Source organism: Phascolarctos cinereus, unplaced genomic scaffold (genome assembly GCF_003287225.1).
Source record: "Phascolarctos cinereus isolate Bilbo 61053 unplaced genomic scaffold, phaCin_HiC Scaffold_4;HRSCAF=312, whole genome shotgun sequence".
Lineage (NCBI taxonomy): Eukaryota > Metazoa > Chordata > Mammalia > Diprotodontia > Phascolarctidae > Phascolarctos > Phascolarctos cinereus.
The window spans coordinates 376022868-376037414 of NW_027555847.1; the positions used below are offsets into that span (position 1 = coordinate 376022868).

Genomic DNA, 14547 nt, shown 5'->3' on the forward strand with positions numbered 1-14547 from the left:
TGTGGACTATATAGCACATCAGTACTGTCTGTGAGGTTTTCTTGACAAAGATAACTGGAGTGGTTTGCCATTTCCATCTTCAATGGATTGAGGCAAACAGAGGTTAAGTGACTTGCCCAGGGTCACACAGCTAGTCTGAGTCCAGATTTGAACTTGGGTCTTCATGGCTCCAAGCTTTATCCACTGAACCTAGCTGCCTCTGTGACCTCAGAGGTGACATATGAACATAGCTTTTGGGGAGGTGGCAATGTTTTTTTACGTGATACAGTTAGAATTGAAATATCTACTTAGTTTTATTCTCTTACTATTTGAGATAGTAATTTTAGAGCATTTTATAAATTTTGCCTAGGGAAAACAGTAAAGATTTGTATGTAATCTCAGATTATGGTTTGATTTTTTTGTTGTTGTTCATTGCTATCAATTCCTTCCTAATAGGCTTCCTTCCTTATTACTATTTTATTAGTAGGAACTAGTAGGGGAACCAGTCTTGGTTAGTAAGTGTATCAAACTGACTTTAATAATGTTAAAAGGCTGTCAAATGGTTGATAGAAGAATTTGAGCTTTGATTTTTGTTAAGACTGGAAGGCTTGCAGCATCAATTCTGATTCTAGATAAAATGAATCAGTGGACTGGAGAGAGTGCTAGCATTGATATCAGAACCTGAGTGTGAATCTTGGCTCTATTGCTTAACTCTCCATGTGATCCTCTGTTTTTCCATGTGTATAAAGTTCCCTTCAGTTCTAAATCTAGTATCCTGTACATTTTCTTTTTAGACCTTGAAATTCCATTGTGTTTAAAGGCATATAAATCTTAATAGAACTTATTTGGCAAAGGTGCTGGTCTTCTTGTTGTTTTTCATGCTTTTTGTAACCCCTCCCCCTCTCTTTCTCTTTTTCCAACAGAAGGCAGACAGTAACAAGCACCCCTTGCTGGATTGAACTTCATCTGAATGGACCCCTACAATGGTTGGACAAAGTATTAACTCAGATGGGATCCCCGTCAGTGCGTTGCTCAAGCATGTCATAAGACCTTCACATCGTAGTTCCCAGTGGACTAAATATTTAGTCCTGTCAACGGACTTAAGATAACGGCTCGTCTGTCGTAGTATTTTTGTGTGGTCTCCATGAACTGTTTACTATCCAAAAATTCAAGAGAGAAAAAACAGCACTTGAGGTCTCATCATTTAAAGCACCTTGTGGATTCTGTTTCCTGTTACTCTATTAGATGGAAAAATTAGTGTATAGAAATACCTTCTTCTAAAGGAGGAAGGGGAGGTTTTAAAGACTTAATGGTGTCTTATTGGGCATAAAACTGAGTGTCCCAAAGGTTTAATAATTACATAAATAGTTGTGTACAGGTAATGTGTCATGATCTCCAATATCACAGTATTGTGCTATTCATACATTTTTAGTTTCCACAAATAGGTGTGTGTGTGCACTGCTTCTTGATTTAAGCAAACCTTCCATAAAATTGCAAGTACTCAAGCTGTTATCCCCACTTTTCCATTATTTTTGTGTTCTAAAAAATATATGCACACATATATATGTACTTATATAATCAGATCTTCATTTTGTCATAAAGAAGCAGATTTTCCTTGTCAAAAACTGATTTTTCTGCCTTTTACCAAAAATAAACTAGTGGGGGAACAAAAGTGGGTTAACCTTTTGAAATCTTAGACCTTTGGTGTGTTCAATGGGGCTTAAATATCCATTTTTGTTGATTTACTGTTAATCCCGTTGTTTTAGAAATCATCGTATTGTTTTTTTAAATCTTCTTCTTACCTTCCCTACTTTCTCTCACTATCATTCTTATACCAAAACAGCGTAGCATGACATCTGTTGCCAGTAATGGTTGCACTGATACTGCTGGCACAAGTTAATTCTGGGGTATAATTAAAATTCATATTTAGTGAATCCCCTTGTCCTACAAATTTTGACAAATAGTAATTGACTTGTGCAAACTTAGCAGTTTATGGATTTATCCTTTGCACCTCATGTGTACAGGTGGCAGTATAATTATTTTCAGGGATAAGCTAGATTTATTTCAGTATATTTATCTTTTTTTTAAAAGTCAATATGTAAGTTTAAATACACTGATTTTTTTTAAGTATTTCGAAATATTTCAGTAACAAACCATATTCTTTGATTTGAGTGGTTTCATTTTGATTAGTTACCAGATTGTATTATGTACATTTTGAAATAAGGGCCTTGTATAAGTGTAATCACTTCAGAAAATGTCTAGAAGAGCAGGGCTGAGGAGCACTCGGCAAGGAAGGCTTGTTTTTATGATTTGCTGTACTCAACGATTTACAATCTCCATCACATTCTAAAATTATACAACTCCAGAATTAAAGGGTTGGAAAGGGCCTCAGATTTTCTTGTTTACATATTGCCTGCAGTCAGGACTGAATTTAATCCTGAATTTTAGGTGGTTGTCTATCTTAATCTTATTTAAAAGTCTCAAGAGAAGATTTCCAGAAACTCCTTTGGTACTCCTCTGTGTCTCAAATAATTCTTTCTTAACCTAACTTTAATTTCTCTTACTATAGTTTAGGCATTTCCTTCCATTCCATCCTTGATGGAAATGGAAAGGCTTTCTTCCTCATTTCCCAAGAGATCTCATCTTCTAACTCAGCTCTTTAATCGCTTTTGGTTGTTCTTGCTCCCCTGATTTCCATATACCTTTTTGTTCACGGCTTCAGATTTGGCGTGGTACTTATCAAGTACCTCATTTAATTGAGATTCAGATTTTTGTTTTAAATAAAGATTTACTCTACAAAGATACAGATTGAAGAATCTGAGAGAATGAGTTCCTGATTCATTTTGCTTGACAAATGTCCTCAGTCTGTAAAAGCACTGCTTCAGCTATCATGCTGTTCAGTTTTTCTTCTACTTGAAGTCCTTGCTGCTCAAGTCTGCTACCATAGCTTCCAAAGCTGTCACCACCACTGTTTTAAAGCTGCCATCACTGCAGTAATGACACTGCAGTGGCCACTGCCTCTGCCAGACCTCCTGCCAACGGTGGGGCTCCAGCTTTGAACTACTCAGCCTATTTTAGCAGTTGCTACCTTTGAAGCTGGTACCAGCTTCTAAAGTGATCAGTGCCAGAGCTGTTGTGCTGCCTTCAGGAGCTGTTGTTAATGCCAGTGGAACCCAAGCCGCTTCTAAAGCTTCCCTTCACCTGATTGACAGCTTTTTTTGGAGTGGTAGTAGGTACTGGTAGTTGAGGCAGGAGCATTAGCAAACATTGTCATTGATACCAGGTGAGACAGTAACATCTGGCATTGTCAACATATGAAGCAGGGGAGCATATTTCTACAGAGTAATGGAAATTAATGGGAGTGAATTATTTTCCTGTATAAAATTAAGCTTTACACAGAACTTTCTATAAACACCTCTGTTGCACAAAGCAACCATACCTGTATATTGGAATTACTTCATGGTGGTGGTTAGTAACACTTCTGTGAACATATGTCTGAGTGTCATGTTAACTTTTTTATGAAAATACATTGCTGTCTCATTTTATTTGTTTCTACTATGTCTCAGTTTCTGCTATTCTTGAGCCTAGCTAGTGATTAGTTACTGTCTTGTAGTTGTGGCCTTTTTGTTTACCTTTTAAGTGCACTGTTTCTACTTGGAATAGATTTCCCTTTCTATTGAAGTATATCTTTTTACATGTCAAGATTGTTTAGAATTTTATCCTCCAAGGTGCTAGCATTTTCTCCCCAACTTATTAGCAGCAGTGAATGAACTGAGTGATCAAGTTCCCTATTTTATCATATCAGCCATTAGTTAAAAATATGAATTCATACCAGACCTAAGTCAACCACTGTTACTTTTTGCCCTTGCTTTTCTTGCCCGTGATAACTAACCTTCAGTGGTTAGCTTTGTGGTGACTTCCAAGTTCAACATTCCGGCTAGTTGTATACTTACTATCGTTGGTCATATTTTTATATCATGTAGGAAAAGAAAAGCCCTTAAAGTACAAGCATATTATACCTTCTCTTCCCTTTATTTTGGAGGCCTTCTGTCACTCTATAGAGAGGAATATGAGTTTTCCTCACATAGACCTGTGTTATAAGTATGCCTATATTTGCCCATGTTTGTGTTTTTGAAAAATAATGTTTTCTCTTCCTCTAAGATACTTTCTCTGAACAACATACAGTTCTTTACTAATCCAACTTTCCATAAAATTCCTCTTACTTCCTTGAATATGTTGCTTTTTTCTTATGATTCAGAATTATACCATTTACTGATCACTTTCACTAAGATGAAAAGCATTTAATGTTTCCATTAAGTTAAAATAAAACATTATGCTTAACCTCATAGACTTCTCTTCCTCTGCCTAAAAAAGTTACCCTGACATACTGTAGGAACTTGGGAGATTTAAAAAAAAAATCCATCTATAAATTGATTGAGTTGCCTGCTATTTGTAAGGTACTGTATTAGGCCATGGCAGAGAGGGGTGGGGGCCTTGGAAAGAAACACATATACTGTACAACTTATGTCTTTTCGCCGCTTACAGTTTCATCAGCATTTCCATACAATCTGTGTTTCTGTTGTTAAGCATTTTAATCTTTCAGGCTCTTCCTAGCCTTTCCTGTCCAATTATATCTCAATCTTGCCAATTAAGTCACCTGTATTTTTAGGGGGAAAGTGTTTAATGTATTCCCAGTTCTTGCTCTGTTGGCATTTTAATGTGTCAGGTATTTTTTCTTGCAGTTTTGCCTTGCTTACCTTAATCTTCCATGTATCTCACTGTACCTAACGTAAAACTCTTTAACTAGGTTAGCTAATTTTTTGTTTATGATATACTTCTTTAAAATTAATATATTCTAATGTAAGTGTTCTTGATGAAGTCCCCTCATTCACTCATGAATTGTATATGAGAGTACCTTCTCTTCCTTATTAATACCTGAGGATAAGCAGCGTAGGTGGCATTGACTAATATCTGCTGAGATGAAAAGACAGCACAAGTCATGGTACTACATTTTAGTAAACAGATTGATGGGTATATTCTTACCACATAGTGAGACATGCTTTCTGGAAGTTGTAGCCATTGATTCACCACTACTTTGGGTCCTTTTAGGTTATTGTACTTAATGTAGATAGAGACTGAGATGAAACTATATCAGTTTCCAGAGGAATTTTTATGTTTCTCTCCAAAATGCCAGTGAGGCAACACCGATGGTATCCTTGTTCCATATGATAGCGATCTGCTGCATATGTTTTCATTTCATTTCAAGAGCAGAAGCTGGGTCATTGTTCAAGGTCAAAGTAATTCCATAAGTAGTAGAATTTATGCTGGGAATAACTCATCATCATCCAAACGTGGAGAAGTTATTTAGATCGTCGTAAAAAACAAGGCTGCTCTGCTCCACCTTTTATACTTATTGAAAGCCTTTATTCTTTTACAGTTTCCTTTTATATATCAGGTCTGTAGTCAGTTTTAGGATCATAGCCTGCAGTTAAAAAGGATCTTGAAGGTCACCTTCTCCTTCCCTGTCATTTTTTGGGTTTTTTTGGCAAGGCATTGGGGTGAAGTGACTTGCCCAAGATCATACAGCTTGTAAGTGTCAAGTGTCTGAGGCCAGATTTGAAATCAGGTCCTCGTGTCTCCAGGGCTGGTGCTCTATCTACTGTGCCATCTAGCTGCCTCCATCCCCCTCATTCTACAGATAGAGAAATTTAGGCTAGGAGAATTTAAATGCAGATTGTAAGTAGCAGAGTTGAGATTCAAACCCAGATTTTGCTCTGAGCTTTATAAAGCTCAGTGTTTTGACTTAAGAACTCATGTGACTTAATGAGTATTGCCTTCCTTCCCCCTTGTGTTTAGATCACCTTGAAAGTTCCAGGACTAAAACTAACATACCTTGGGATAGGCCAGATAATCAGTTTATTTCCAGTTCTGCCTGTACATTCCAGAAGAATGGATTCTCTAGTGTTCTTCAGACTTCCTAACTAAATAAAACCCAAAGGTTATGGCTAGATTTATATTAACTGTATAAATGCAAGTTGCATGGCTGTTCGGTTGGCAACAGTGGGCTTTCGTGACTCACTGGTAGAAATTTTGAATACTCTGGCGGGGGATAGGGGTGGAGAAAGGGAAGCTATTTCCTTCTCCCTCCTTTTCCCTTTTCCCATACATACCTTTCCCTTACTGCCCTCCCTAAATATGGTGGAATAGGTATGCAAGAGAATGGTTTCTAAAAGAAAATAAATCTTCCCTTTATAAAATCCTCTAAACATATATATTTTTTCCCCTAAACAATTCTATCATCTACCCTATTTGCTCTGGCTACTTCGTTGCTTTTACTGAAGGGTAAAAACAAAACAAAACAAAAAACCTCCATGAGGAGAGAGCAAACCCAAATTTAGCAAATGTATATATTCTTGCCTTGATAATGCAGTAGTGATTTGTGTAAGTCATAGCCCCATACCTTATCTTAAATATATGCGACATTCATAAATTGTGTTTATTAGCCTGATAATAAAAGTAAAACACAAAGTACTTTATCTTTACCATACACATACTTCATTTTTTACCACTACTTTTATAGCGTGTCCATAATGTAATTAGTGATGAAAAAGTTATACTACTATCAGTTTTTTATTTTAAAAAGTAAACATTTTTAACACTTAATTGTGCTTGCAGTATTAGGCTATAACAAACAGTTCTGCATTTGTCTAGGTAGATCACAGAATTTAAGACAAAATAAACATGTTCTAATGAAAGAATATTCCTTTTGCAAATCGATTCCCTAGGTTTGATTTATTTGTACACTAAGGTTGGAACATACCTTGATAATTCTGAGCCTAGAGAGTCAATCTTTGAGGAAAATCTTTCCTCATTGTCATGTTCTCTTTCCAACTATTTGAAGCAAGATTATGGAAATTGGTTGGCATAGGGTATTTTCATTTTCAAAAAGGAAAAAAAACTGGATTATATATTTTCGCTCAGATAATCTCAAAATTGTATACTAAAGTATTATAACTGGATAAAACTAATAGTACCTCTTGAAAAATTTTCAGACCAGTTCAATTGCACTTTAGGGGATTTGACTGAAATACAGTTTTTACATACTTCAGTGTGTTTTGGACTCTCGATACACTGCTCACTTAGGCTTTTCTTTTAAGCTATAATTTACCTAAGTATTCCTGACTACATGTAAAATAGGCACCTTTGAATATAGTATTTCTGGAGTCCCCAGCCTTTTATGCAAGACTCATGTAGAGAAACTAGCCATTGGCAAATATCCTGAAAATATATTTGGGCTGATAGCCTTAAAGGCAGCCTTATGCTGCTGAAAATGTTTAAAAAACAAATCCTAAATGTTTTCTGCAGCAATTCTGGGAGAAGTTGAGTAAAGGTGAGTACTGTTTCCCTTTTTCCTGTTTTTCCATCATTCCATGCCTACTTGAGTCTTTTCCTTTCATATCGGGATGTGCTAGTAATATCCCTGTTGCTTTAACATTGGGTGTCTGCAAATTATTTGGCTTTTGAAAGAGTATCATGTATGGTTGGTGTGTGCAAAGTTATGGGAAATGATGACTAAAGACACCAGAATGGAGTAATTGAATTATAATGAGACTTTGGCAACACAGATCGGGGTAGGTAGTTTGATGGAACAAAGGAAGTGACAACAAATTTGCTGTGTTCTCTGGAAACTATGTATGTATATGTATGTATAAATCATGTGTTCTTTTTGCGGTAAATTAAACCTAGGATTTGAGTCGTTCATAGTAAAAGAAATTAAGGAATGATTTATAAGTTTTTTCTCTGATGAAGACCATTTCAGCATTAGTGCTGTCTCTCACTGTATTTCCTAAAATGCCCTGTCCCAAGTGTACGCAGCCAGAATGTGATGTTGTATTTGGTTTCAATGAATGTTCTATTGGAATTTTTGACAATGCACCAGCTAGTCAGGAGAAGGAATTGGGTGTTCAGATGAATATTTTTACAGCTACTCTATCCTTACGGCCTCACACACCTAAGGTGCTTACCAGCTAGAACACTGACCATGTGGGGTGACGTTTTCTGGAATGGCATTAATTTTGTAATGCAATATGAAGGATGCAGAGTCAGCTATAATTTTCCTACATGGTTTTAAATGACTGCATCCTCTGTGCACTGTGATAGATATGTTCTTTGTAAGCTTTAATGTTATGGTAGTCAAAAGTCCATTGTGATTTTTTTTTATAAAGCTGAGGCTTTATTGCAGCTGATTTTCAAGTTAAAATATTGTGAAATACTGATTTCCTTCACTCCACCCACACCAAATATTTTAGTCTATTTAAAGTACAAAAATAGTTCTGCTTAAGAAAACATTGCTTAAATGTACTGTAATTCCTGGTCACTTTATATATACATATATATGTGCTTTAACTTTTTATTTTGTTTGCTCTATCTGTGTTAACAGTACTTTCACAACTAAAAGGTGAATTTTTTTTCCCTAGCATTAAAAAGAGCCATTTGAGATGTTTACCATGTTACTCTGGAAGCTGTTTTTTTTTTAATTAAGAATTTTTTTTTCTTGAGCAGTGGAAGGCTCATGTTTCAGAGGGTTCATAAGTATTTTTTCTTAGGTTACACTGAAATGAAAAATGTACTTCACCTGGGCGAGCATTTTACTCTGAGGTATTAGAGTGATTTCAAAGGAATAAGTTATTTACCTTCAGTACTGGATATAACTGATCCATACACTTTACTGGTAACAGGGAGTAACTCTTTGTAATTGCTGGTAATTTGGTTTTGTCTTAGTTAATAACCTGCATATCCTAAATTGATTGGGTTCATAAGAAATGTGTTGGAAATAAGCCCATTCTAAAATAGTATTAAGATATACTGTAATGGAAATATGTGCTTTTCAGAAAAAACAAGGAAACGTAAAAGGGCCTACTTCAATACAGGTCAGATAGATAGGGCATCACATTATCATCTGGTGACTTTAAAAATTTAAAGAGCTCTACTTTGGTCTGAGCTTTTGCAGCCACATATACAGAGTTAAACATTTTTCCTATGTAGGAAGCTATGTCTTATTCAAATTATTATACAGACATGCTGAGGGATGCTGAATACATGGAAACTGAATACACTTAGAACTCTGGGAAACTTCAGTTCAGATATCACTAGTTTGTCAACAAAAGTTCTTGAAATAATCATCCAGAAGCTTCTGTGTTTCTCTGACTTAAAGCTGTCTTCCATTTCCTTTTCCTACTTCCTATTATGTAGGCATGAAGGATTTTGATTACAGTCAGCTTTTTAGAGGCAGCTGTCTTGAGCTGATGATGAATCTGAAGATTACAAATATGTACTAGTGTGCGTTTGGGGACCCTGCACACAACAAATTATATTTTATCAGTGCAGAGATAAAGTAATTCAGTTGTCAAACCTAGGCAGTAAATCAAGGTCAGCATGCCCTTGAAAAGAAGATAATGAAGAGAAAGTATAGCATCAGACTAGACTAAAATACCAGACACTGGTAGTTTAATGTAACCTTATGACTACGAAATACACAACAGGTACAGATATTGCCTCTGGGTTTTTGAATGCTTTGGCCACTCACAAGTAACTTGATTTCCTTTACCCAAATCAAGTCATAAAAAAACTGTAAGCCTGCTATGTGCAAGGCACTAACTAGGTGCTAAAAGAGTATCCTTGAGTTTAGAATCCAGTTGTACATATTTTGTAAGTAAAAGAATAGAAGTATTAAAAGTTGGAGACTAACTACAAAACGTTGACAAATTGCTGAATGGTTTGCATAAGAAATAATTGTTCTATTTTGGAGGCAGGAGAAATCACTTCAGACATGTCAGATGGCTTTATGGAGGCTGTGGGATTTGAGCTGGATTTCGAAAGCATTTCCTTAAGGTTGTAGAACTCAATGAACAGAAGGTCTTGGAATGCAGCTGCTATATTTTAGAACTAGATGTGTGAAGTTAACAGATACCTGGCAAACTGCTCTTTAAGCGGATTCGGGACAACCACAAACAGGGTAGACATTTTAGGACATCCTGATGCATGCATCTAGCAACTTGGAGCAGAAAGAAACTGTTATCTGTCTAGGAGTCCAAAGCAGTTGGATCCAGTGGTGTATTGGGGGAATGGTGATGAGTGGAGGTATGAGAAAATGTCCCAAGGCAAAATTGTACAAGCTGAAAAAGTCTTCATTCTAGAGGATATTTTTTATACATGTGCAGTATTGAAAAGTGAGTCTGTGTTCATACTCAATAGTGGCAGCAAATACAAAGTACTTCAAAAGTCTTAGTGTAGTTTTAAGTTATTAAAGCAAGTTATAAAGTTATTGATAGGATAATAAAGCTTAAAACTGCAGTAAGAATTTTGGGATACCCTGTTAGAATTGTAGACTGGTATCACTTCAGTTGAAATATTAAAGCATTGTGTAGAAAGATGGTAACATTCTTACATTGCTCCCTGCCCACTGATCTTTACAGGACAATTGACCGGGGGCAGGGGGTGGGGGGTGGGGTGGGGGAAGGGAATTAGGTTTCTTAGCTTAATTTTTTCCACTTTAATGATCTCTGCCTAACTACATATTTTTAATAGTAATGCAGTTACTAGTGAATGGCAATAACTAGTTATAATTTTAAACAAGCCCCATATTGCATAAAAATAAAAGTATAAGCATCAGAAAGGATGACCCACTTAAGAATGAAACTTGGGAGTACTTTTGCAGTCAAGTGACTACCTCATCATAGTTTAACATCTGGAATAAAAGTGTCTTTTAGGAATGTCTACCCCTTTTACATAAAATCAAGTTTAGTAACCTCATTTTACCCAAGCACCACAAGCTACTTCTTTCCAACTTTTAAAACCAAGATATTAGACAATAACGTAGTATCACCACATTTTTTTAATCTACCTGTTCACCAAAAAACAAAACAAACCAAAAAAAAAAAAACCGCAACCCTTTCTGAGGAATTGAAATTTTCAGAGATAATTGAATGCTTTCATCTGTAACGGAATTAGTAGCTTGCAAGCCACTGGTTTCTTGCTGTGCTGTGAAGTTGTTAAAGAGTATGTTTTCTGTTACATACTAGGTAAAGGAAGTATGAGATAAAGGAAAATTTATAATTTTTTACCCTAAAATGAAGGCCATTGACAAAGTGTACTGAAATGGATTAATTTTCAGCTAAAGCATCAATCTTTTTGTGTCTTCTTTCATGATTTTTATGTGCCTATCTAATTTAACATCATTGTAAAGTCAAACCTTGATTCATTAGGTTAGAAACTAAGCTCTGCCAATAAAAATTTTGTGAAATGAAATTTCTAAAGGTGAATGTATAGTGTATATTTTCTCACTAGATACAATTGTTTCATCTGCCAGCGCACTACCCTTATCATTCCCACCATGAACATACCCTGCCCCTAGAAAAAAACGTAAAAGCCCATAATAATTTGTGGCATATCCAGGTTATTCAACAGATAGCTGATATTTGCTGAAATTTGAAGAAGTCTTAAGGATATGGCTTGTTCACTTTCTAACATTTAATGTTCAGCATTTACCTAAAAATCATCTTTGAAGATGTTAATGTTTTTCATGTATTTTATGATTAATTGCTTTGAGCCTGACATGATTTAGAGTCAATGATGTGTAATAATTGGATAAAAGGTATATTCAAAGCATAACCAATCGTAAAACTCAGAACTGTTAAAAATCCAACTACTGTAGTGATTGGGTTGGGACAGGCCATGGGACAAGTAACATCCCAAAATCGGAAGAAAATGAAATCATTTCTAAAATTATTTGGGTACTTGGTAGCTAGAATAGGATAGGAATACCTTTAAAAAACTGCAGTTAGAGGAATCCCTTTAAAAACTGTCTTACAGTTCCTATGAGGAAACTTACTTCATTAACCCTTATTTTTGCTATTATGGACATTCCTTCCAAAGATAGAGATTACAACCTTCTTAGACTTTGAGACCTCCTAGGTCTTTTGAGAGATTCTGTGGCTGAAAAAGTAACCCCCCCACCCCCATCCCTTCCAACTACAAGCTTTTCCAAATTTAAATAGACTTTGACCCCTTCTACAGAACATGCCGACTTCAAGGATCCACAGGGTCATCAACGCTCTTCGTGAGACAGTGAAAGTGGGATTTTAATGAAGAATGGTAGAAAGCAAATAGGCAAGGTACTTTAATTCCTTTTGGATGAAGGAATAAAAAACAGTCAATTCAGCCATCCCTTTGCCAAATCTGTTGTTTTTCCAAGAAAGTCACAATAGCTCAAAGCCCCTTGCCTCAGTAGCTTTTTTTCCACCCTCCACGTCTACATGAACTCAGAAACCAGAAATGGAGGTTTGAAAGCCTCTTGCACTACTCCCTGCCTCTCTCCCTCCTCCACGAAGGTTGTCACTTTACAACTTAATTTGAAAGATGATACCTCCCATTCCTTATAGGGGTAGAAGAAAAGGAAGAAATTGAAGACAGAAGCTGTGCTGCTTGCCTGTATGCTATTATGTTTGAAGGATTGTGAATTCATGAGGAAATAGACACAAACACGTTCAAATGTGTGTACTGAGGTGTAATTCAAATCTAAAACTAATTACTGTTGCCTACTGTTTTGGATTCTCTATGTTACTCTCTCTCTTCATTACCTTTGATCTATATATTGCCACTGGACCCAGAAGATTCTGGAGGACAAAGTGAGGCTGGTTGCTTTGCACAGCTCTCTCTCGATTAAATCCAATTGACTTGCAACTCATGGCATCACCTTCTTGATGTCATGGTCCTCTTCAAGAATGAAGGACAAACAACAACCACTACATGAAAGTTGTAAATGGTTGCAAATAAAGCACAAATCATCAGAAAGGGATGACTTCCACATAATATCATCCATCTTAATGTTGGGTTGTCACATTCTCATCCATTTATGCCCATTGTAAAAATAAAAAGAATACGTGCAAAATATACCCGTTGTATTTTGTATTGAGCGCTTTTAGATTCAGAAAGAACTTTTTAGAAAAGATCTAACAGTAAATATTGGGGAAATCTAGATCTGACACTAAAATGCACAATTGAGAATGAACTATATTATTTGGCTTTTAATACTCAAGTTCCTGAACAATTCATTATTTCAGTCTTTTCTAGGTTAATACTGCTCCAGTTGACTTTTTCTACCCCTAGTCATGTAATTAGTTTTTATTAAAATGTCTTTGTAAAATGAAATTTTTTTAATTTAAATTTTATTGTTTTAATTAATTTTTTCTTTCTCACACTACCTCCACCTTTGAAAGAATGAAGAAAAGGAACAAAGAAATTCATGTAACACATATTCATGGTCAAGCAAAACAATTTCACACATTGGCCATGTTCAAAAAAATGTCATTCTGCACTAACTGGTCCTCTGGAATCATGGTTTGTCATTACATTGAATTATGGGAATTTATTGATGTTTCAATGATCACAGACATGCAGTTGGAGGAAGTTCTACTGATTAATAGGTTTTCCAAAAATAGTTCATGAAAAACTAATGAAACTATCTCCACCCTGTCTCACATGAAAAGGTGACCTTACTCCTTACCATGATCTACCTCCACCTGCAGAAAGAATCCCAGCCCAGCCCATCTCCTCCAACAAATTACTCCCTCCATCATCCCTATTCTATAGATTTAATCTTTCCCTGTCTTTTTCCCTACTGCTGACAAATATCAGAGTCTCCTCCATCCTGGGGGGGAAAAAAACAACCTCACTTGATCCTTCTATCCCCACTATTGTCCTATATCTTTTCTCTCTTTTGTGGCTAAACTCCTTGAAAAGGCTATCCTGAGTAGGTGCTTCCATTTTCTTCAAACTTATTAATTCTTGAAAGCCATCTTCTGACCTCGTGGTTTCACTGAAACTGTTCTCCAAAGTTAGCACTAATATCTTACCAAATCCCTTGGCCTTTTCTCAGTCTTCATTCTTGACCTCTCTGCAGCCTTTGACATTGTTGAATACCCTCTTCTTGATACTTTCTTCCCTTTAGGTTTTTGGGATACCAGTCTCTCCTGGTTCTCCTACTATCTGACTGCTCCTCAGTCTCCTTTGCTGTATAGTTATCCCAATCAAGCCCTCTAACCATAGATAGCCCACAGGGCTCTGTCCTGGGCCCTGGTCTGTTCTTCATCTGTACTACTCCACTTGATCCCATTAGATTGCATGGATTTACTTACCATCTCTATGCTGATGACTCAAATCTACCTATCCTGCCCTAACTGCCGATCTCTCATATCTGGTTGCTTTTCAGACATTTCAGACTGGATGTCCAGTAGACATTAAACTCGCCATATCCAAAACTGAACTTATCTTCCCCCAAAACCCTTTACCTACCCCAACTTCCTTATTACTGTCAGTAGTAACACACTAAGGTGTCATTCATGACTCCTCACTGTTTCTCAATATCCTATCTATACATGCTGTTTCCAAGGCTCCTAAATTTCACCTTTGCAACATGTCTTAAATATTCTCCACTTCTCTCTAATAATGTCATCACCCTGGTATTGGCCCTCTTTATCCCATGTTTTGACTATTGCAATAGTCTGCTGG

At 36.3% G+C, this 14547-nt stretch overlaps 1 protein-coding gene across 5 annotated transcripts in view; it reads left to right on the plus strand.

Moving 5' to 3' along the window:
• SMAD2 (SMAD family member 2) overlaps positions 1 to 8484 on the plus strand; it is a 97564-nt gene extending 89080 nt beyond the window's left edge. For all 5 annotated transcript variants that reach the window (XM_078153270.1, XM_020985803.2, XM_078153271.1 and 2 more), the window contains one exon: positions 903 to 8484. In XM_078153270.1, coding sequence (XP_078009396.1) covers positions 903 to 1026 — 124 coding nt within the window. In that variant the 3' untranslated portion in view covers positions 1027 to 8484. The remainder of the gene's footprint in view (positions 1 to 902) is intronic.
• The last annotated feature ends 6063 nt before the right edge of the window (positions 8485 to 14547 follow it).